This window comes from Pipistrellus kuhlii, unplaced genomic scaffold (assembly GCF_014108245.1).
Source record: "Pipistrellus kuhlii isolate mPipKuh1 unplaced genomic scaffold, mPipKuh1.p scaffold_m20_p_4, whole genome shotgun sequence".
Classification (NCBI taxonomy): domain Eukaryota; kingdom Metazoa; phylum Chordata; class Mammalia; order Chiroptera; family Vespertilionidae; genus Pipistrellus; species Pipistrellus kuhlii.
In genome coordinates, this window is record NW_023425540.1 from 83,622,144 (window position 1) to 83,647,378 (window position 25,235).

At 48.7% G+C, this 25,235-nt stretch overlaps 1 protein-coding gene across 12 annotated transcripts in view; it reads right to left on the reverse strand.

Moving 5' to 3' along the window:
* Nucleotides 1-25,235, reverse strand: part of CLEC16A (C-type lectin domain containing 16A) — a 225,113-nt gene that overhangs the window by 14,441 nt on the left and 185,437 nt on the right. Inside the window, exon 24 of one of the 12 annotated variants that reach the window (XM_036411087.2) lies at nt 19,087-19,818. The exons of the other annotated variants lie outside the window; for them this stretch is intronic. Coding sequence (XP_036266980.1) covers nt 19,790-19,818 — 29 coding nt within the window. The 3' untranslated portion in view covers nt 19,087-19,789. Of the gene's footprint in view, nt 1-19,086; nt 19,819-25,235 lie in introns of those variants that run through there. 12 annotated transcript variants of the gene reach the window in all.

Here is a 25,235-nt window from a genome sequence, read left to right on the forward strand (position 1 = left end):
CCAGTGTGGGGTGTGCAGGAGGCATCATTGATGCTTCTCTTTTTCCCTTCCTCTCTGAAATATATATACCGTATTTTTCGGACCATAAGACGCATTTTTCTTCCCCCAGAAGTGGGGGGAAAAAGTCCCTGCGTCTTATGGTCCAAATATAGCCTACACATATACTTTAAAAAAAAAGTTTTTTTACTTGCCCGGCTCTGTGTGGTCTCTGTGTGCTTGCCCGGCTCTAAAATGGTTCTAAATGCTGCTGTTTACTTTACAGGGTTGATTACATGTGTTTATGACTGTGATGTTGGGTTTTAATGCACATAAAATATTTTAGGACACTATTTGTTTCAGAATCTTTTTTTCTTCATTTCCCTTCTCTAAAAACTGGTGCGTCTTATGGTCCGGAGCGTCTTATGGTCCGAAAAATACGGTATATATCCATCCTATATAATAAAAGGGTAATATGCAATTTGAACATCATTCCAACACACAAGATGGTCACCACAAGATGACCATCAGGGGAGGGCAGTTGTGGGCGATCAGGCCTGCAGTGGAGGGCACTTGGGAGGGACTAGGCCTGCAAGGGAGGGCAGTTGATGGTGATCGGGCCTGCAGTGGAGGGCAGTTGGAGGGGGGACTGGGCCTGCAGGGGAGGGCAGTTGGGGGCATCCAGGCCAGGAGGAGAGGGCAGTTAGGGTTGACCAGGCCTGCAGGGGAGGACAGTTAGGGGACACCAGGCCAGCAGGGGAGGGCAGTTAGGGGTGACCAGGCCAGCGGAGGAGGGAAGTTAGGAGTGACCAGGCCAGCAGGGGAGGGCAGCTGGAGTGACCAGGCCTATAGGGGAGGGCAGTTGTGGGGGGACCACGCCTTCAGGGGAGGGCAGTTGGGGTCAACCAGGCCAGCAGGGGAGGGCAGTTAGGGGCGACCAGGCTGGCAAGGGAGGGAAATTAGGGGTGACTGGGTCAGCAGGAGAGGGCAGTTGGGGGTGACCAGGCCTGTAGGGGAGGGCAGTTGGGGGCATTTGTGTGAGCAGGGGACCAGTTAGGAATGAATCAGGCTGGCAGGGGAATGGTTAGGGGGTGATCAGGTTGGCAGGCAGAAATAGTTAGGGGTAATCAGACAGGTGAGCTGTTGGGAGCCAGGAGTCCTGGATTAGAGGGTGCAGGCTGTACTGAGAGACAACCACCCCAATGCACGAATTTCATGCACTGGGCCTCTAATATATATATATATATATATATATATATATATATATATATATATATATATATATGAAGAATATAAGAAGCTGAGAAACTCCTGTCACCTACTGATATCATAGCCTTCATAGTACAATGTGTTCATTATGTGTGATTTGTGGTGACCCTAGTGTAAACAAACCTCCTGGACTGCCAGCCGTGTAAACTAGGTATAATATATGACTCATATTGATAACAGACACCTATACTACTGGTTGATGGATTTACTATACTTTTTAAAAAAATTTTAAATTAAATTATTATCTGTGTACATAGTTTAACATTGCCCCCCCTCCCCCGATACATACCCTCCCTCCCCAGAGTTTTGTGTCCATTGGTTGTACTTATATGCATGTATACAAGTCCTTTGGTTGATCTCTTATTTCCCCCAGATCTCCCTACCCTCCCTGCTGTAATTTGACAGTCTGCTTGTTGCTTTACTATCTTTATATCTGACTTTTGGTTCATCAGTTTATAATGTTCTTTAATATCCATAAATGAGTGAGGTCATGTGGTATTTTGGATTTACTATACTTTTTAGCCTTATTTTAGAGAGTAGTCTTTCTACTTGTAAAACGTCTGCAGTAGCTGTGCTGACCTTGCTTCCTGACTGCATCCTCTTCTCGTGCTCGATGGAATTTCCTGCTGTTTTGTGCAGTAACACGCTGTTTGGGCTTGCAGCCTGGGCACCACAGGCAGTACCTGGCAGCCCAGCTGTGTAGCATGTGCACTCTAGGTGCTTGTCCAGTGATGAAACTGCCTAACGACACATTTCCCAAAACAGACCCATTGTTAGGTGGCATGTAACTGTCCAGTTTCACACAGCCCTCAGCAACTCTGGGTTCGGTGACAGGATCACCCATTTTTAGGGCCTGGGGCCTTCCTAGAACAGGGGAATAGATAAGCCCCATGTTTTGGAGTCTTAGGCAAACCCTGCTTCACCACCCAGAAATCCCAGAACATGTGCCCAGTGTTATTTCCCAATCGCTAGCTGGGTGTCTCGCCAACTTCCCATCACCCCACTGCGGGGGGTGCAATGAGAGAGCGCCATCAAACTCCTGCAGGCATGGTGCGTGTGAGTGCAGCGTGCTCTTTACGACGAAGGAGGCCCTTCTGTGTGAGCCCGCCAGGAGCCCCTCCTCCAGGGGATGCGTACTTTTTGTCCTTTTCACAGCCTGCTTTTCTAAAGGGCCATTGCTTCCGATTTTATCCACTAAATCCACAAACGCTCCCATGGAGCAAAGGCCTCTTCAGTGATCCCAGGCGCCTGGGCAGCCCTGCTTGGCCCTGGGAGCTGGACAGGAACAACACACAGGTGCAGGCCCCGCTGCTTTCCTCAGTGACTCAGGAGCAGCACTGAAGGGAAGGGGCAAGGAAGGGGCAAGCCCTCCTTCCAGCTGAGAGTGGGGTCTGGTCCTCCTGGCCGATCACATCAAACCTCTCCTTTGACCCCTGGGTACACTCACCCCGGCCAGCCCTAGGCCTCACTCACTCACCTGCACTGCCCGAGCCTCACATCGTCTAGCTCCTATGGACACTTATTCCAGAAGGTTCTCCAGGCCCTGACCTCATCTTTCTCAGAACCCAGGAAGGTAGCAGGGTACTGAGCAGGGGTCAACAAACTACGGCCCGGTGACTGGTTAGTAAAGTTTTATTGGCACAGCCATCGTCCTTTGCTTACATATTGTCTGTGACTGCTTTTGAGCTATATCAGCGGTGCTAAATAGTTGCCATAGAAACTACATGGCCTGAAATATTTCACTCTCTGGCCCTCAACAGAGTCTGATAGAGGATGGAGCAGGGGTTCTATTCCTGATCTGCCCCTTACCAGTGACGGGGCCTGGGCAAGTCTGCACTTCCCTGAGCCTTCCCTGCACCCACCAGTGGGTGGACACAGGGCCAGTGGGGGGTGTGTGTGTGTGCAAGGGGACCTGCAGCTCTATCCCCTATTAGGACTTAACGGGACCCCTCGGAGGGGCTATTTTGTACTAAGGTTTGTGTGAAGTTATTTTTATCTAAGGATCAGCTCCTTAAAAGCCATACATCTATTTATATCCCAGTCCTCCTGGTTTGGGGTGATGTAATGGCAGGCAGATGCAAGGCCTGGTGGGAGCGTGGGACGTAAATCACCGCACCCTCTTCTGTAGAGGACGATGCTCCCACCCCACCAATGGGCAGAGGTGTGCCTGCTGGAGTTCTCAGGAAAGGCCCTGAGCGGTATTCTGCATGTGTAGTGGGGGGTGAACTATGACAAACCTAGAAACAGATCCAAACACAGCCAGGAAGATCCCAGTGGCAATGAGCCACAGCCCTGCAGAACCAGCTTTGGAGCTGCTTACTTTTGAATCACTCCCAGCGGTAAACCCCCAAATTCACAAGCTGCTTCCTTGCCTCAAAAATGAGTTGCCCCTCAACAAATCAAAATGTCAAGATGGCTTTTCCTGAGCCGTGGATTTGTCAGACCTGTGAGCAGAGGGGCCTGCGAGTGTGGGAACAGAGTTAGGACTAAGAGTTTCACCCTCCAACACCTTGGCCCGAATGGATGAATGATGAGGCTGTCACCAAGGTGACACTCACCCCTCTCTCCCAAGCTCTTTAAAGCCCTGGTTTATTGCCCTAAGACATATTGGGTGGAGCCTGGGGGGAGCGCAGTAGGCAAGGTGCTGAAGCTGCAGTCAGATTACTAAAGTTCCTTCGTTTTGGGAATGGATTGCGGGTCAAGTCATTAACTGGCAATAAACACTGCACATCTGTTGTATGTGCTGAGAGAAAGAAAAAAAGTCACTGACCTCTGATACCACCCATTTGCAGGGTCTAGCTGGGCAGAGGTGACTGAGTGCATCTCTCTCCCATCTGCTACTGCTAAAAGCCCACCTTCCCTTCTTTCCTCACCTTTTTTATCTCTTCCTTCCTCCCCCATGGCACTGGGAACCCAGAAAGGCTTGGTAATGTGATTTTTTTTTTTTTTTTCCTGGAAGCCAGACTCCCCCTGCTATTTCCCAAATTGAGATATTAAACACTTTTGTTGTTGTTATCCTCACCAGAAGATATTAAAATGCATATATATTACACACACACACACACACACACACACACACTGAGTGGCCAGATTAGTATGATTTCTGAATGCATAATAATCTGGCTACTCAGCATATGTGTGTGTGTGTGTGTGTGTATTCATGCATGGGTGGGGTCTGGCCAGCCTGGCCAGGGGGAGGGGACATGGGTGGTTGGCTGGCCTGCTTGCTGATCGAGCTCCTGGTCGAGGGGTCAATTTGCATATTAACCTTTTATTATATAGGATATACACTGATATATAATATGCTAATTAGACTGGGAGACTTTCTGGAGACTTTCCGGACATCCTTCTGGCCAAAATCGGGGGCTTGGCCAGCCTGCAAACCACCCCCAAAGGGCCCTCAGCCCTCGCCAAGGTCGGCCATGGCCCCCCGGCGGAGACCCCCACCCTGAAGGGGGTGTGGCCAGCCTGAAAACGGTCATCAGTCCCTTGCCCAGGCCAGTCAGGACCCTCAGCAGGACCCTCACCTCAATGGGGGTATGGCCAAGCTGCAAACAGCTATCAGCCCCTTACTCAGACCAGCTCTTCCCTGATCTGGGACCCCCGTCAGGGCAGACCAACCAGCCCACACCTGTGCATCAAGCCTCTATTCTATACTAATAAAAGGGTAATATGCTAATTAGAACAGGAGATCTACTAGATGTCCTTCCTGACAAAGCCATGGTGGTGGGGCCAAGGCAGAAATGGTTATGGGAGATCAGGCCAGGAGGCGAGGGCAGTGGGGTGATTAGGCCAGGGGCGGGGGAAGGCAGTTGGGGGCGAGCAGGCCGGCAGGAGGGGCAGTTGGGGGAGATCAGGCTGGTGGGGGGTGGGCAGTTGAGGGTGATCAGGCCAGCAGGGGGACAGCTGGGGGCAAGCAGGTCGGCAGGCAGGAGGGGCAGTTGGGGGTGAGCAGGCAGGCAAAGTGGTTAGGGGTGATCAGGCAGGCAGGTAGGTGAGTGGTGAGGGGTCAGCAATCCTGGATTGCGAGAGGGACGTCCAACTGCCAGTTTAGGCCTGATCACACGGGGATTAGGCCTAAACTGGCAGTCGGACATCCCTTGAGGGGTCCCAGATTGGAGAGAGTGCAGGCTGGGCTGAGGGACACCTCCCCCGCCCCCTGTGCACCGGGCCTCTAGTATGTATGTATGTATGTATGTATGTATGTGTGCATACACATATTTCAGAAAGGAAGAGAGAGATAGAAACATCAGTGATGAGAGAGAATCATTGATTGGCTGCCTTCTGTGTGCCCCACCCTGGGGATTGAGCCCACAACCCAGGCATGTGCTCTGATCAGGAATCAAACTGTGATCTCATGGTTAATAGGTCAACCCTCAACCACTGAGTCATGCCAGCTGGGCCTGAGAATATTTTTCCATTAATTTTTAGAGAGAGTGGGAGGAGAAGAGGGAGGAGGAGAGAGAGAGAGAGAAAGATGGATGAGAGAGAAACATATTAATTGGTTGCTTCCCACACGTACCCCACTGGGACTGAGACTGAACCTGCAACCCAGCTATGTGCCCTTGACTATGTGCCGAGATCCTTTGATGTATGGGCTGATGTTCTAATCACTGAGCCACACTGGCCAGTGCTAGTGTCAACCTGAATCAGTTTGACATGTCAGAGGGACAAAAGGGCCCTGGAGAAGGCCTGTGACTGCAGAGGCCTGCCCTGTACCTGCTTCATCCAGGCAAGGCAGCTCTTGCTGACTTGGCTTTGGCGCAAGAGGCCAGGGGCTTTCTGGCCGCGAGTCAAAATCATCACCTGGAACTTGCACACACTCAGACAAGCCAGAGGTCATAGGACAAGGGCACAGGCAAACAGGCCTTCCTGAGATCTCCAGAAGATAAACATCTTGGCTCTTCCCGAGTATGTCACAAGAACAGCCTGCGAAATGTGTATCAAAGGCCGGGTGGATTTTCACACCATCTGACCGATTCCACACCTAGAATCTGTGCTGTGGAAGGGATCCCCATACAGAACTACGTGGATGAGCAAAGCACTGGTGTGTGTGACGGAACTGGAGACAAACGGAGGATCCAATAGCTGGGGGAAGGCCAAGTAGATGCTAACACATCTAGATGACGCATTTAGGAGGGGACATAGCTGCCTGGGAGTGGGCCAGGCTCGAGCTCTCAGATCTCTAACACACCCCTGGGATCTGTTCTGGCCTCCAAAGCTTTCCCCCCATCCCCACCAAAATCCTCCCCAGCCAGGATAGGTCAGGCACGATGCTCCAGAAGCAGGTGGACCTGTGCCAGTGGAGCACCCCTCCCCCCACACTTTCCAGGAGCCCGGGTTTCCCAGGGGTGCGCCAGGTCTTCCTGCTGCACTCTGGCCCTGTTCTGCCAGTTATTCTGGGAAGATGAACTCACAAGTAAGTCTCTGACATTTGTCAAGTACAAAAATACAACAAAAAGGTCAGCCTTCTATTTGAGGTCCACTGGTAGAAGGAGCATTGGGCTGGGAGTCAGAACCCCAAGTTCAAGTCCTAACGCTGCCCAAATGGCTTTGAGACCTTGGGCAAGCCCCCTCTCCTCTATTAGTGAGGATCTCTTGGCTTAGATGGCCAATAGTTTTCTTTTTACCTATAAATCTGAATCTGAGTTGAACTCTATGAGGAGACGCTGGAATATGCGCCTTGAACATAGCTGCCACACCTTTTCTCTGCGGAGAGCACACCACCGCGTTCCCCACGGAGAGCCAGACTGCTGTGCGAGTCCGGGGGCTTGTAGGTGTGATATGCTTGGCTCACATCATGTTTGTGTCAGTTTATTTCAGGTACCACCTTTATAAGCTGGAAGATTTTACACACAAATCTGAATTTCTGGCTTCATACGAAATAGAAAGATCTGGCCCCCTTCCCCCATGACAACAGCTGGAGGGAAAGAGGGAGGGAGCTGGTTCCTCCCCTCCACACCTGTCTTGTCTGGAATTTCAGTTGTTAATCTCTGCTCTTTATCCTTAGATGCTTGGTCAAATCCACAGGACTTGAGAAGTTCCAATTCCTAGAGACCATTTGTGCCCGCTCTCTCCTCAAACCCTACCCACCCCTCAGAACCACTGGGCGACATTGAGATGGGGCCGCCTGCCTTAGCAGCCTAGGCGGGCCCTCACAGTGCGTGACAAGAACCACTTTCTCTCTCCTCAGCTGGGCTGTTCCTTCAGTTTGGAATTCCCTATTGCCTCTTTTAAGTTCTCACAAATCCCTTCCCCATCCTTTTTTTTTTTTTTTTTTTTTTTTTAAATATATTTTATTGATTTTTTACAGAGAGGAGAGAGAGGGACAGAGAGTTAGAAACATCAACAAGAATGAAACAACGATCAGATGCCTCCTGCATACCCCCTACTGGGGATGTGCCTGCAACCAGGGTACATGCCCTTGACCGGAATCGAACCCGGGACCTTTTCAGTACTCAGGCCGATGCTCTATCTACTGAGCCAAACCTGTTTAGGCACCTCATCCTTTTTTAAAATTCTCACCCCAGGATATGTTTTTATTGATGAGAGAGAGAGAGAGAGAGAGTGATGTGAGAGAGAAACATTGGGTGGTTCCTTCAGTACACACCCCAACTGGGGATCAAACCCACAGCTTAATTAAGTATATGCCCTAACTGGAAATTGAACCTGGAACCATTTGGTGTACTGGACGATGCTCCAGCCAATTGAATCACCCAGCCAGGGTTCCCTTCCCCATCATCTGAGGTTCACTCGTTCAGGGCCAGCTCAGCCCAGCTGCAGTGGTGGCTTTAAGAGTTCTTGCCCCTGTGCTCCCATAGCCTGCCCTGTCCACCTTGGGGCCTGATCAGCCACAAAGGAGTTGGCCTTCCTTAAGTAGGGCACAAGGAACTGGACCTCCAAGATGCTTTTCTATTTTGTGCAATGGTTATCATTACCTGCATAGCTAGCACCTGGAAACTAGTGGGATCAAGAGCGTTTCTGATATGGTGAGATGTCTCCCACAATCAATTCTCATCTTCATATAAGTTACAGAACTTGGCAGCTAGGCATGGCCACGTGACTAAATTGTAGGAGAAGAGATAGACATGAAAGAGACATGTTGGATTTCAGGATGGCTACGGAAACATGGCTGGAACCCCAGCAGTATCTTGGATCATGAGAATGAATGACATACTCGGGAGCATGGCGATGGGAGAGCACTAAGCAGGAAGGCGCTTGGGTCCCTGATGCCTATTTGGAGCCCTTGACTGCCTTCATCCAGGTTTCCTCTACTTAAAAGGAGATACACTTCTTCTGGGTTTTGCTTTACTATGTAGTTGAACCTCAACTGACATTTGTGAAAAATCACTGTCAATGCAGGGACGTGAGCTGTGCTCCACAGGACACGGGACTGGCTGGCCCCCAGTTTCCAGTGTAGGGAAAGCTGCCCTGCACTTCCTGGGGGAAATCTGAGAGTGAGGAGTGAGGAGGAAGAGGGGAAGGGGCAACGGAGATGGGGGAGGAGACTTTCTGCAACCCCCCAGATCTTTAGGAAATGCTCCTTCAACTCTCTCCTTGCGTGGCACAAGTGGACTTTCTTGGTGGAAACCAATGAAAGGAACTGAGTTTCATCTGGGTTCACATCAGGCCACACAGAGATTACACACGAAGGCCAAGACCTGGAAATGGGAGAGCACAAGAGACTAGAGGGCGGAAAGGCCCATTTGTGCAAGGGCTAGAGAACTGGGTATGAGCCCAAGGTTTTCTAAATTTCCAGCTAATATCTGTGGTCTGCTCAGTGTTTGTGCTGTGTGGCAGACTGTAATTCCTCCAAGGACACTGGTTGTGTGACTGAAGTGGTACTTCAGGTTAAAAACTGGAGGTTGTGAAAACTACCTAAGTGCGTGAGCGACCTTTTTAGAGAGCTGATGTGGAAGGAACCCAGTTGGCCTAGAATTCATCTCAAGGATTCTTACTCTACTAAATGGCAGGCACCTCACCCACAGCCTCATTTCCTACAGATGCTCCTACATAGATAGCACCTACTTCCAGGAGGGACTTGAGGTGGTTTATATTTAAAAACCCAAACCCAGCCGAAACCGGTTTGGCTCAGCGGTAGAGCTTTGGTCTGCGGACTGAAAGGTCCCAGGTTCGATTCCGGTCAAAGGCATGTACGTTGGTTGCAGGCACATCCCTGGTAGGGAGGTGCAAGAGGCAGCTGGTTGATGTTTCTCTCTCATCGACATTTCTATCTCTCTCCCTTCCTCTCTGTAAAAAATCAATAAAATATATTTTAAAAATAAATAAAAATAAATAAAAACCCAAACCCAAAATGCCATCCATACTAAATACTGAAAGACACTACGACACAAACTAAATGACGAGAGTCCAAGAGTGAAAGGACTTCCAGCTGTGGGGAGCTGATGTCAGCACTTGGCTCTGAGCTTCCTGGGAGCAAGATCTCAAGGATAGGCCAGGTGACCTGGCTCTGGAGACACTCCCATCCCATCACACACCCCCAGACGATGTTCCCAGAGGCAGCTTCCTGGAAGAGACAGTGCCTGGCTGGAGATGGGGCCTAGTTTTGGGAAGATGCCCCCACATCACAAGGCTCTGCAAACTTTTCCCCTCAACAGTGAAAGTCCAAATTATACATGAGATAAAAATGGAACCACTCTGGCTACAGGAGCCTTGCCAAGGGTGGATTCCCCCGTTATTCCCAGATACCTCTGCAGATCCTACCTATGAAAATAACAGACATGGCAAGTGGGTACCCGAAAGGCTTGAGCCCACGGGCGGCAAACTTGAGAACAAAACTCCTGATATGAGGTCTTCTGAGTCTGAGGTGCATGACCCCGAGCCTTTTAAGTCTCAAACAGCTGTGCTTCCAGAAGTCCAGTTTTCAAGAGACTTCTTTTGGGGTAAAGCTCTAAGATTATGGGATAACAGTTGTCTGACCTAACAAAAAATGGTATTTATTTATGCTTGATCCATACTCAAAAGAATAAAATAAAACCCACCAAGAGTTGATTCACGAGAGGCAGCCTATGCATTTTGGATGGTCTCCACTTGAATGAGGACGGTGGGGTGGGCAAGGGTGCCCTGAGCTTGCCTTCCATTAGCAAATTCATTCCGCTCGGCCTCAGCTCAGGTTTCTGCCATGTAGTGTTCACATTTTCTCACCAGCCCTGATGCTGGGAAACAGTAAAAAATCAATCGGCCCCTTGACCTCGCGCACAGAACCGAAGACAGCAAGTGCGGCCATGGCCTTATTTCTCCCTCGCTGGCTCCTTCCTCAGCTCTGCCCTCTCACCCCACAGTGCAGTCAGCCAGGCCCCTGGGGCAATAGAGAAGGCTGGGGTGGGACTGAGTCTGGGACTTTAGCCGCTGGTGGCTCTGGACAGACTGCCTATTGGTCTACTGGCAACACAGAGCTTCGCATCCACACCTCTGACTCAAAAGGCTGGTTCCTCCCTACCCCTGGGAAGATGAGAATGATGCTGGAAGCGGTAAAGGGGGGGGGGGGGGGGGAGAGAAAGGGGCATTGCGTGGGGGTCATCCCAGAAAAGCCAAACTTCCTGAATCTGTTCCAAGATCATGTGTATGAGGAGGGGTGCTAAGGAAGCAGGGGTCAAATATTTTTTATTTATTTTTATTATTTTTATTATTATTATTGATTTCAGAGATGGAAACATCAATGATGAGAGAGAGCCGTTGAGCAGCTGCCCCCTGCACACCTCACACCAGGGACCGAGTTTGCAAACTGGGCATGTGCCCTGACTGGGAATCGAACCAAGACCTCTTGGTTCATAGATCAATGCTCAACCACTGAGCTATGCCAGCTGGACGCAGGGGTCAAATCTAACTGTGCACCACGGGGCCAGGGAAGGCTTGTGTGCTTTCCCAGACTCCTTTTGAAATTCACACATGACAAAGGCATCTACCAACATAGGGCAAGTTCCGTCCGAATGGCAGCAACCCTGCCAGGCCAGCAGGACCCTCAGGTTACCCACAATCCCCTTACTCACTGCTCGGACTCTGAGGCTTGAGGGAAGATAGAAGACTCAGCTTCCTGCGTGGAGGCAGTCCTTTGTCTCCCCTCAGTGAGCCACACCTCAGTTAGAGCTTCAGGGCTGTGTGGACAAACTCTGGGCTTTAGGAGCCATCTATGAGCATCCCCACACCCCCAGTGGTCACCCTAAGTGATTTCTGATTTTCTTTGTGTGTACTTCCTGTCCAGCTCAGGGGCATATTTGCAAATCAGGAGTCTGGGAAGATGGCATTTCTACGGCCTCCTCCGCCAAGCCTGAGCAACCTCACCACAGGTGCCCCCCTAGATCACTGACTGCCTGCACCTCAAAATGCTTAAAGACTTTCGTTTCTGGTTGCTTTTAAAGGGATATCATGTCCAATATTTAAAAATATCGGAGTACAGGGAACTTCCTTAACAAAAGGAAGATAAACAATCCAATCAAAAAATGAGCAAAGGACTTAAGTAGACACTTTTTGAAAGAGGACATACAGAAGACAGAGACATGAAAAAGTGCTCAAAGTCACTAATCATCCGAGAGATACAGATCAAAACAACAATGAGGTACTATCTCACAACTGTTAGAATGGCTATCATCAACAAATCAACAAATGACAAGTGCTGGAGGGGATGCGGAGAAAAAGGAACCCTCCTTCACTGTTGGTGGAAATACAGACTGGTGCAGCCACTGTGGAGAACAGTATGGAGTTTCCTCACAAAGTTAAAAATGGAACTCCCATTTGGCGCAGTAATCCCATTTCTAGGACTATATCCCAAGAAATCAGAAACACCAATCAGAAAGGATATATGCACTCCTATGTTCATAGCAGCACAATTTACAATAGCTAAGATTTGGAAACAGCCTAAGTGCCCATCAGCAGATGAATGGATTAAAAAATTGTGGTTCCATCTACACAATGGAATACTACGCTGCTATAAAAAAGAAGGATTTTTTTACCATTTGCAACAGCATGGATGGAACTGGAGAGCATTATGCTAAGCGAAATAAGCCAGTTGGAGAAAGATAAATATCACATGATCTCAGTGATATGTGGGATATAATGATCAACATAATCTGATGAACAAAAATGGATTCAGAGACAAGGTGGCACTGAACAGACCATCTATCCTTGGGGAGAAGGTGGGGGTGGGGGGGTTACAGATCAACCAAAGGACTTTGTATGCATGCATATTAGCATGGCCAATGGGCACAGACACTGGGGTGGTGGGAGCTTGCCCTCGGGGGTGGGGTTGGCTGTGGGAAGGGGCTAATGGGGGGGGGGGGGAGAGAAGGAGACATGTAACATTTTAAACAATAAAAAATTAAATTGCTGGGAACTTGCAGAATCTTTTAGCTTATAGCTCTTTACCCATGGATAAATCTTCTAGGATTTTAAGGACTATACTTGAAAACCTGCAGAAAAGGAAAAATGGTCTTCCAGTGTTGCATTGTCATCTTTCAAAGTGTCTGTGTCCAGGGTGAAGCCTGCCTGAGTGGGCTTCACTCAGGGGAGGGATTCAAGGTCTCAATGCCCTTGGCTGCTGAGAGGCTCCTGGGTGGTGTGAATGCCAGCCCCTGGCTGTGCTCGTCTGGGCTGGCATTCCTTCACAGCCTCAGACAGGAGCATCCTCCAGGCCATACATAGCTGGCTGGTATGTGGACTCGGGTGGGCTAGATCTCTTACAGTGGCAAACCTTGCTCTGGCTTTTTATAACTGAAGGTTGCCAGGAAGTGGGCTTTATTCCCACGGACCAGGCCCCCACCTGCCCCAGTCCTGCTCTCTTCCAATGGCATTACTGTCTGTACAGTAGTGAGCAAAGAGCTCGCAATAGCCTCTCAGCAAAGACACAAGGAAGCCTGTCAGTGGCGGTCTTGGCTGCCTCCCTATTGAGGCAGAGAACAGGGTGGAAAGAGCAATGAGGGAGGTGGGTTAGACAGTAATTAGGGTGTGCTTCCAGATGCAGGGAGGAGGCCAAACCCAGGAATCCTATGACCCCAGGGATTCTGTGCCTGGAATCACTGGTCAGGGCTGGGGTGGAGCAGCTACAGCCCTGTTTGCAAAGGACAGCTTCCTGAGGTTCTCATGGCCCAAGGATTGCCTGATTCTTTTTGGCAAGTCTCTCATTTCATCAGCCTGCTCTGTCCCTCAGGCCGGAGGAAGGAGGCCACATGGTGCACACCTCACACTCACATGAATGCCCATCTTCCTGTGTTCTGTGTGCAAAGGAGCCAAGGAATTAGATCTTCTGAAAGGCACACATATGTAATACATCCCCAAAGCAGAACCAGTACACCCGGTCCTTGGTTCCACCGTGTGGGTTGCCAGGACTTGGGTTCTGCAGAGTGGAGGGTTACCTTCTGCAGCGGGGCTTCTCCCACCATGTTTTAACAGACTGGGGTTAGGCCAGACCAACAGCGGGTGACGTTCTATCACACACTGTCAACAAAAAGCACTGGAAATTCTATCTGGGTCCTACTTGGGGGAGACAGAATCAGAGAGTGTGTGCAGGGCCACACAGAGACCGTGATGGATATGGGCCCAAAACTAGCTTCAAAAGCCATCACTGAGGTCTCAAGCAGATAGGACTCTGTCAGCTTCTGCTTTGGCAAACCTGTGGGACAAGCAGGCAGCTGTACACATGGCTCTGATGTCTGCAGGGGAGGAGCCTTGAGAAAAACAAATAGTTGGGTGTGGGCCCATAGTTCCCAGGTGAAGATGCTGGGGTGTGGCCACCTGTGTGGGCATGTGACTGCCAGGGAACCATGTTCCCATAGCCTGTGGCTCTCATGTGTAAAGTGGGGTGACAAAAACACAGCTCAGGGGCCTATGAGGGCTAAGCGAGTTGATACAGTCTAAACGTTCAGTGAGCATGAGCTGTTCTGATTACTTAACTGGCGTTTATGGTCCCTGGAATTTGGGCCCAATGAGGTAAGAACTGGAATTTTCATAATCATAAATATCATTGCCCATGGGGGGATTGGCAGAAGGAAAGGCTCAGCTTTTTAGAGAAAACAACACAATACAAAGCAAAATTCTTCCTCAGGCTGTCATGACTTAAGGTTTGAAAAGTTAACAAAGAGAGCTTTTCTAAACTAATTTTAAATATTGAAGTTTAAAGGCTTTCTATCCAAATAGGTGAGAAAAATGGTTGTTATTTTCATCTCTTTTATGCCTGGGTTCAAGACACATGTGACTGTGTTCGTTTGCTGGTGTTTCTTTGCTGGAGAGTTGAACGTATTAGGTGGAACTGTATGAAATTGCCCATATTCACCAACATGACCAGGAAAGTGGCGGTTTCATACAGTTCAACCTAATTGGAATTTGTTCCCCTTAAAGATCTCCCCTGGAAATAATTCATGGAGGGAGGAGAGGAGGAACAACCAACTGTACATTCAAACCAGCAGCTTTCCCAGGTTCTCCCTTTTTGGTTTCCATCTCTCCCTCCCAGTGTGTGCGCCTGTACACATGTGTGATCCTCTCTCCAGCCCGGATTCATCTTTTCATTTCCAAAGGGCAGCAGCTTCACCAAAACACTTAAGGAAGCGTGTCTTCCTATGGAAAAGCCGGGGAAGGGGCTCACAGGACTCAAAGGGGCCCTCGGCGGTCTCCAGCAGCCTCCGTTTTCCCTCGGTGCCTCTTTGCAGATGCTAAGCTAATGCGTTCGACATTAAAATCACCCTGGCCATTCTGCATTTGTAGTTTTGACTTTTTTTTTCTTGTATTATTAATATTTCATCATAAAAGTATTGATTTCCTTTAACGAAGAGACTTTAAAGTTTGCTGCATCCTTAAGCATGATTTTATTATGTCTTGGGGCCAAATGTTATCCCTCCCCCAAAAGGAATGCTTTTCCTTTCATATAATGTGTGTCAAGAAGAAAAAGGAATTGATTTGCAGAATTCTGCATTATAGGCAACTTTTAAGGAGCACATCTAGTAGGCATGGTGGATAGAGGTTTCCTAAATGTGACCGCAGTGTCTCATTGTTAAGATGTAAGAGGTAAAAACCGAAGGACAGCCCTGACCGGTTTGGCTCAGTGGATAGAGCATCGGCCTGAAAGGTCCCAGGGTTTGATTCCAGTCAAGGGCATGAACCTTGGCTGTGGGCACATCCACAGTAGGGGGTGTGCAGGAGGCAGCTGATTGATGTTTCTTTCTCATCAATGTTTCTAACTCTCTACCCTTCTCCCTTCCTCTCTTTGTTAAAAAATAAAAAAAATCAATAAAATATATTTTTAAAAAAAGAAACAAAGTACAAGATTTGTATTAAAATATAAGATAACTCCAAGAGAAAGTAACATGGGAAAATTAAGACATCTCTAGACATGAAGCCAGAGCTCAGAAACTCCACACAAGCTGCAGGATTCATAAAACCCTATTTGCACACTATCGTGTCTCTTCCCTCCTTTGAGAATACGAACAGGACACGAGAAGAAATACTGCCGGTGTGAGGCTGCCTAGAAGACGCTCTATTTCCCTCCAGGTCTGAAGTGCCTGCGTCAGATGTCAGCGGCAGAGTTAGGGAAAGAATGCCTGGTTTCACAGAACCCATCCAGGAAGCGGGCGGAGGGCAGTAACTGGCAACGCAAACGAAGCGCTCTGAAATGTTTAAATATTGAACATCCTTTCTCCTTCCTCCACATTCATTATTAACTTGGACCCACATCACCGGGCACATTGACCGTTTCGTTTCTTCCCAAGAATCCAAGAACAATGGACACTGCTCTGGGCTGCCGGGCGGGGGTGGGCTGAGATTTGGGCTCCTTTCTCTCTTACGCTCCCTGGGAACCCTTTACCGTCAGCCCCACGTTTTCAGAGCCATGAATTCCTGGAAACGCCTCAGCCTCTCAGTGACCCCTGGTGCCCGAAAGCAGATGATTAGTGCCCCAAATATTGACAGACTTCCCTTCCCAAAAGGGAGCAGTGTGGAGGGAGGCTGCGCGGAAGATGCTGTCACCACCCGACGGGGGAGGCTGGGGCAACGACCCTGGGACAGGAGCTCTGTTGTGTGGGGTGCACAAATGCCCCCGCTTCACCCAGGTAGAAACAATGTGACCACGATGCCATGTGGCCATCAGAAGTGTCAGGTTAAAAAGAAATCCGTCTCCACCCACCAGATGTCCTTTGCTTAGTATGAGACAACGGGGTGGGGCTGGACTGGACCTGCTCTGACACATGAAGCCCATCAGATGTCAGCAGCCGGGCCAAGCGAACTCAGCCTGGGCCGGCATCACTCCCTGTGCAGACGAACACTTGAGCGTGGAAATATAAACCTGAAATCTTTCCAGAAAGCGTGGCAGCATCTTTTTCTTGGGAAAAATAAAGGAAAGCGGGGTGGGGGGTCGGGGGGACACACACCATCCATCATCCCCACGCAGAAGCCAGCTGCCCTCCCGCCCACAGATCCTTGGGAGCTGCCCGCGGGATAGGCTGGTGACAAGCATTCGTTTTTCCTGGGCTTTTATCTGTTCACGTGAAACTGTCCCAAATGACTGGCCTGCAGCTCTCACTTTCCTTTAAAAGACAGCACTACAGTTCAGATCGATGTTTTCCCCTGAAACGCCAGCTAAATTTATCCTTCCCTGCATCCTGCTCTCCGGCGCGCAGCGCTGGCCCTTGCCCTGCTGAGTGAAGCGTCTGTCTTCCCACGCCGTGTGGGCCGGGCCTGGAGCACGCCAGCACCCGGCCCCGCGCTCTGGCTCCTCGTGTGCACAGCACCCCCAGTTCTCTGCAGGAGGCCGTGCTGCCTCCTGCTCTGAGGTCCCGTAAATTAAGACTTCCCTCTCTGGTCCCAGCTCTCCAGTTCTACCCTGAAACGCCTTCAAGTTGGCTCTCTCTGAGTGGCTCTTGAGAACATCCTCCCTACCCCCCCCAAAGCGGCTGATGCTTATTATATGATTGCTTTTCGAAGGAGTGGGAAGATGTAGGCTACCGTGGGCTTTACAAACTGAACCAAAGCGGAGAACTTACTTCTCTCTCATTTGGCAAGCTGCCCTGTGAGTGAAATTGCCCCGATTGATTTAATGTCTGATGCCCAGAGAGCCCAATATTTCTGAAATCTTTATTCGTATATGCGGTTGCAAGGGAAACATGCCCTAAACAGACATTTTGAGCTTCGGTTTCTATTTTGCTGTTAACCCGTGGCAGGAATAAGCAATCAAATACAAGTAATCAAATCAAAAATCAAGCAATCAAATACTTGACAGGAAGAATGCACGTGCCCATGCTGGCAGGCACGTGCACACACGCTGAAGAGGACTGTTCCCGAAGCACCCAGCAGCCCACATCTCCAGAGCCTCACTGAATGAAAAGTCGGGGCCTGGGCACAGCCAGTTGGCACCCCCATTCTGCTTTCTGGAAAGCACCCTGGCAAAGCGCTGTCGAGAGCCTTAAACACAGGCATTCCCAGGGACCCTAAGGAATAGTTTCTAAAGAAATAACTGGAAGCATAGGCAAAAATTTCTGTATGAGGACAGTCATCGCAGGTGCAGTAGAAATAACTTAACTAGCCAATGTAAGTGGACTAGTTAAATAAATTTGGCTAATTCAAACTGTTACCCGTTGAATTCTATCCCCCTGCCTCAATTCTTATGTTGAAACCCTTATCTGCAGCAGCTCCGAATGACTTTAATGAAAAATAAGGTCGTCCTGCAGATGTAATTAGTTGAGATGAGGTCAATAGGGTGGGTCCTAATCCAATAGGAGTAGTGTTCTTATAAAAAAGAGGAAATTTGGACACAGAGGTGTATGCAGGGACACCATGTGAGGATAGGCAGAGGTTGGGTGATGCTTGTAGCCAAGGAACAACACGATTGTCAGCCAACTAAGAGGAGTGAGGGGAGAGGCATGCTTCCTCTCGTCACTTCAGAAGGCACCAGCCCTGCAGAGTCCTGAGTTCAGACTTCTTGCTTCAGACCAGTGGGATAATGTCTGTTGTTTAAGCCACCCACGTTATGGCCCTTTGTTACGGTAGCCGGAAGATGCCAACAGCCAACGGAGTCTTATGCAGCCATTAAAGAGGAAGCTTAGATTAAGCTCCTGCTGCTAGACTTCCCAGGGACTGGCTGGGTGACTCAGTTGGTTGGACTATCAAGATGCACAGTAAAAAGATTGTGAGTTCAGCCTCTGGTCAGGTGTTGAAGGCAGTCAATCAATGTTTCTCTCTCACATTGAAGTTTTTCTCTCTCTCTCAAATTACTTTAAAAAGGATGAATGAGCCGAAACCGGTTTGGCTCAGTGGTAGAGCATCAGTCTGCGTACTGAAAGGTCCTGGGTTTGATTCCTGTTAAGGGCATGTACGTTGGCTGTGGGCACATCCCCAGTAGGGGATGTGCAGGAGGCGGCTGGTTAATGTTTCTCTCTCATCGACGTTTCTAGCTCTCTATCTCTCTCCCTTCCTCTCTGTAAAAAATCAATAAAATATATTAAAAAAAAAAAAGGATGAATGAAAGAATAAATAAATAAACAAACAAACAAACAAATAAATAAATAAAGGGAGCTTAGGAAGAGGAACTTTGCAGCATAGGGAAATGCTCCTGACATAATAGTAAAGTTGTTAAAAACAAAACCCCCACACCCCAGAACTACTGATCTTGGGCTGCTCCTGTGCAGAGTGGGATGTCCAAGGATGCCCACTGCAATGCTGTCTGGAATAATGAAAACCCAGAAATAAAGAAACACATGCACCCCACATTGGAACACACAGCCATTAAAAGACATGAGTGAAATCTGCACTACCACAGAAAGATTTTCAATTCACAGCGGTGTCTGAAAAATCAAGCTACAAAAAGGTATACAGAATTATCATTCTGTTTAGGTTAAAGAAAAAAAAAAAGGCAGCTCAACTTATAAGACAATTACAGATCTATAATCCCTTATTCTACAAACCCTTGAAGGTAGGTGTATTCTGGAATTTAGAATCCCCGAGGGCTGCAAGGCCATGAGGTGCATACATAAATATTAGGTCACACCCTCAGCTGGGTCTCAGGCAGTAAAACCAAACATTAAAATTCTGCAGGAAGATAGCATGAATATTCACAATAAATGGCACATGCAACTCTTATAAATAGCCTATTGATAGTTCAGGGCAGGTTGTGCTAAACAGCGAGTTACGAAAAACCTTGTGGAGTTCAGTATTATTTGGATTTAAGAATTGCAGAGAAGGGACTGTGGCCCATTCCTGTCCCTTGGATATGGGCACACATAGGGGATGTGATTGTAAAGAGAAGGGTCTGGAAGGAGATAAACCCAATAGGGATGTCTGGGGATGGGTGGGAATTGAGAGGAATAGTCAAAGGGAATCTAAGTCCCATTTGTATCATTTTAATTTCTTACAAAATGAAGAACCAACTCATTTATTTCTTGAATAACTAAAAATTAGGAGGCAAAAAGAAAGGAAAAAAACAGAGAAGACATAGATGAAAAGTAAACTGAAATACTAACGATGCTTTTTCCCCGGGGTGGTGGTGGAATGTGCCGATTTCTCCTTCCTGGTGCTTTAGTTTTCACCGATAATTTTCTATATTCGTGGGTTAATGAACACACAGTGAATATAAGGGGCCTGCAGGAACAAAGAACAGCTCAGAGGGTCCATCCATTTCTGCCATCAGCCCATTCCCAGGGCCTTAGGGACTTTGCAGGACGAAGTCCTGTGCTCTCGGACTCGCTGCCGCCGCCGCCCCACATGTGCTCCTGCTCCGGCGGCTCAGCCTGGCAGCCGCCTCACCTCCATCGCCATGAAATATGGCCCCTTCCCGGGGCGCCGCACACACACTCGCAGCTTTGATTCATCATCTCTCTTACTATCTCCGTCCTTTATTTTTCTGCCCTCTTTGGCCTTTGATTGCTTTTGGGGAGTTTATCATATTGAACTTTTATCCCTTTCCAGGAAACCCTATTCTTTTTTTCTTCCCTTTCACAATTAATAAATAATCGTGAGAGCACTTCTTTGGAAGAAGCACATCCTGCCTCCTAAAAAGAACTGCTGGAGCGCCTCTTTGGGGCTTTTCTGGGACCATGAAGGACAAACAGTCACCTGTCACCAGAGGGAGAGCATTTTGGTCCATCTGCGCTTGGAGGAACGGGTGCCATGGGGGTTCTCACAACGCGAGGTGCCCTCTATCCCACAAGACTGCTGTGCTTTCACAGCCGTCCTCCGGAGAGGGGACTGGCAGGATGGAGCACTGGCCTGGGGGTCTAAGTGCCAGCTTTGGGCAGGGAAACAAAGGTAGAGCATAAGAGGTCAAATGAGGGCTTGGGAGACAGAGACTGGTTCAACTCCTAGCTCAAAGATGACTGCCTGGGTAGCCTTGAGCCCGTTTCTCTGGGTACAATATGGAGGAAAGAATCCCTACCTCATGCATTGTCATGAGGAGTGAGAAGAATACCCCAATCACATCTAGCATAGGGGCTGATATGTACTAACTGTTCAATAAACAGTAGCTGGCATTATTATTATTATTATCATTATTATTATTATTGGTTTCAGAGAGGAAGGGAGAGGGAGAAAGAAACATCAATGATGAGAGAGAATCATTGATTGGCTGCTGACTGCCGGCTGCATGCCCACAATGGGGATCGAGCCTACAACCTGGGCATATGCCCTGACCTGGAATGGAACAGTGATCTCCTGGTTCACAGGTCGACCACTGAGCAACACTGGCCAGGCAGTAGCTGGCATTATTAAGTTGTAGCTCCAGGCACAGCTCTGAGCATTTCTCTCCAGACACCCTTTCTGAGTGTCTCCCACACAAAAGGAGGCGCACAACTAGCCCTGATCCCTCCAAGAAATAACACAGAGCATCAGGGATCATACTCTTAAGAAATTATTGCAGTGAGTTGGACAGAGTGGCTATGTATCATCTACCAGCACCAGGAGGCGACTTCCATGGCAACAAGCAGATATTGTTCACCTGTTTTCTCAATTCTACCACACAGCCTGCTTGCCACTTCAGAGGTTTTCAACAAATGCTCACAGCAGTGATTCTAATACCTACTTTCTTTCCCAGAAGTCATGATTCTGAGGTCAGACCACAAGCAAGAGAGATTTCTGGAAAGGTACGAAGTGCAAACTTATCTCATAATTTACAGGAAAGAAAAGGGAACAAGAGGCTATTTTACCAGTAAAAACATAGTCTTTTTCTTCAAAGTCAAAAAGAAATGGAAAAAGGAAAATTTTAGGGAAGAGGAAGAGTGCCAGGTGAGTCTGGATTGCATCAAGGTTTCCAAATTATTCTGGAATGCGTTGCGGGTTCCAATCCGCCCCCCCCCCTTCCCCTCTCCCCACATTTGGACTGCTTTAAGGAAAATGTTGCATAAATTAGACTATTTTATGATCAAAATGGGACACAAGTAAGATAACCTGGTCTTGAGAAAAAGGCGACAACTTTGTGACAGTCTGAGTAGTTTTGGAACTGTTTTTTAAAAACTAATAGCTTTATGAAGATATAATTCACAGACTGTATAATCTACCCATTTAAAAGGGACAATCCAATGATCCTTAGGCTATTCTGAGTTATGCAGCCATCATTATAATTCATTTTAGAACTAGTTGTGATTAGAACCTGTAGCAGGAGGTTCCAAACACATTTATCCCTGACTCTGCCGAATGAGCCTTCAAAGATCTCCCACTCCGGATTCTGTCATGGTTCTCTTGTATGGGGCATAAAACTTTCCATTCTTCACATCAGGCCTGAGCCCAAGAACTTTCCATTCCAATAGAATTCACCAGAAAAATGCCCTGGGCCCAATTCCTCCTCCTGTGCTGATGCTGGGAGTGAGCTCAGCTAACCCAGTGGCAGGTGACACGTGGACAGCCATGTGTTCATGCCTTGGGAGTGTGGGCAGCCCGTGGGTTAAGGCATCAAGGCTCTCCCGTCCGTGTGGGCTCCTGTGTGGGATGGATTCCTGCCAGCTTTGCTCCTCCATCTCCTCCTAGGTCAACAACACCCCTTCCTCATAGAAGCCTTCCAGATTCCTGCCCAGGTCAGATACCATTGTTGCACACTATCCCAGCTCTCAGTCCATTCCTCCAGGGCCCTGATCATGGCTGTCAGTTCTGGACTATGGGAGCTCCAAATGGACTGATTGCTTTGGTTCACCCGAGTCTACAGTGAATGATGCCAAGCACATAAAGAGGACATTGAAGACTTGTTGGCTTGTTCTTCCATCCACAAACCATCCAATACTTCCCAAGCACTACCTACCTATATGCTTTCAGTGCAGCTCCAAGAGCTGGTCACTTAGCAGTAAACAAAGCACAGTGTCTTCTATCTTGGAGCTTACAATTCAATAATGGGATGGGGAGGGAGGAGAGGTGGGGTGGGTAGATGATGAAAAAACAGAACATGTTGGGAGAAGAGTGTTACAAAGATAATTAAGCAGGACGTGGGAGGGCTAGAGTGCTAGGAGTGGGGCAGGGTTATGATTTACACAAGATGGTCAGGGAAGACTCTGAAGGCAGTGAGGATAGACCACCAAGTACTTGGGATGAGAGTGTTCCAAACAGAGGCCTCCCAGTGCAAGGACTGCAAGCAGGGCAAGCCTGGCATGGCCATGCTTCTAACGGAGGCCCCCGTGGCTGCCTTGGAGGGGATCAGAGGGACAGTGGGGAGAGGTGAGGTCAGTTTTAGAAGGAGCAGAGGGACCGGACTATGTGGAATCTGGCTTGCATTGGGAGTGAAATGGGAGCCGGTGACAGATTTAAACAGAGGACACATGATCTGATTTACACCTGAAAAGGATCTTTCTAGCTACGGTGCTCAGAACAGACCAAAGAGGCCAAGATTTTGAAGGCCAAGATCAGGAGTCCATAAACACTATCCTGCAGGCCAAATCCCCAAACCCAGCAATGGTCCTGTTTTTGGAAGTAAAATGTTACTGGCCTGCAGCCATGCCCACTCATTTATATATTGTCCATAGATTCTTGGCTGCTATGGTAGAGACAGACTGTGACGGAGACCACATGGCCCGCAGAGTCTTAAATATTTGGCCCTTGAAGAAAAGTTTGCCAATTTCTGGCCTAGGAGATGGGACACAGGGTGGGAGGGGACTGGATTCTGACCATATTTCCCAGGTAGCAACACTGACAGCCTGAGTAAATAAGCTCTGGTCCTGGAGTGGACAGACCAGTGATTTGGTTTCCAGCTGGGAGGACATGTTTCCAGCCGCCTCCTCCTCCTAAGTGTGGGTCATGGGATCTCAGGGGCAGCCCAGCCTGGGCCCAGCCCTTGTGAATGATATTTTCTTTTCCTGTTTGTCTGTTTGGTTTTTTTATATTTATTTATTGAATTGATTGGGTTAACATTGGTCAACATGAACATATAGGTTTCATGTGTGGGGTTCTATGTTACAAGTTCTGTATATTGCATTGTGTGGCCACCCCCCAAAGCCAAATCTTCTCCTCTCACCTTATATTAGGACCTCCTTCTCTCCCCACCCCCTTCCCTCTGGCAACCACCACACTGCTGTTTATGTCCACGAGTTTCAGTTTTATATCCCACATATGAATGAAACCATATGGTTCTTAGCTTTTTCTGATTGACTGACTTCACTTAGAAATGACTGTTTTTCTGCTCCGAGGGCTGTGTGGTCAGTTTACAGGACAGCCTTTAGTGCACCCCTAAGCCCCCTGATAAAGTCACAGGAGGTCATCCCCACATGGTCTCACCTCCTGCTACCCCCACCCCACACAGCCCAGCTGCTTGCAGGACCCAGGTGCACACTGTGCTTCCATAGCCTGGGATGCCCCATATTTAATCTGACCCACCCATCAATACTCCTTCCAGTGCCTACTTTGCCCTCCATTTTTGGGAGGGCTGGTGCTCCTGTCCTGGGCTTCCACTCCATCACAGTGCAGATCAGACTATGCAGCAAGAGGGTTAGGTGTCACCCAGCACTCTGTGAACTCCTTGAGGGAAGGGCCCATCCAAAACTTTCAATTCTCCAGTTCTGGGCAGAGCATGAAGCAGAGCAGTGCCCATATGGGTTTCCTGTAAGCATGACAAGCTTTGAAGAACTAGTGCCTCCTGAAACTGGGCCCAGGGCAACCAAATACATCTGTTCAGTTGTGCTGGACCGCATGCCACACAAGAGCATGGGAAGTACTCAGTGAATATTTGGGGATTAAAGAAATGATAATCAGGCCATGGCATTTGACCCCAATGGTTACCCTCTTGAAAAACCACCTAGGGGAAATTCCGTGAGATCTTTCCAACTCTACCAGTGTTGTCAAGACTGGATGAACAACAGAATAATTCAGGGAGCTTCAAAAACACCAGTGATCCTCTCCTAACTGGGCTGCACTGGGCCTGGGCAGTGGGGTTTTTCAAATGCTCTCGGGTGTCTAGAAATACGAGGGCCACAGGGTTAGGCTGGTTCAGCCTAGGGCCTCTAAACTGAAGATCCTGCATGGCCTGGGGCTCCATGCTTCCTTTGCCCCCGGCACTGTGAGGGCAGGTCCTATGGGCTTGTCTGCTGAGAGTAGAGGTTCTGATTGACTGGCTTCCTGATCACCTAGGTGGCTGTTCCACAAAAGCCATGAAAGCCAGGGAGCCATGGAAGGACAAGTCTGCCTACTGGGAGAAGCCAGGAGCTGACCTGAAGGGTGTGCTGAGCTGAGCAGGCCCCATCACCCCTGCAATGGGAGAATGAGATCCCTCTGCTCCTTGTGAATGGCACCGCTCTGCCTCATTTGGGTGCAGTTCTGACCAAGATTGAGGGGTATGCTTACTCTAAGATGGATGAATTGAAGCTGGGAGCCAATGGACCAAGTGGTTTGCTGAGAAAGTGCTGCATGCCAGGGACAGGAGACACTTGCAAGGCATGGTCTTGGGCTTTCAGCTGTTTGTGGATTTGAGGTCAGTAACTTAGAAGCAGTTGTCCTCCCATGGGCTTGTTAGTTATAGGGTCCTGATACCTCTGGCAGGCCTCTGAGCCCTATCAGTAATAACACAGGTTAGGGGATAAGAGTACAAATGA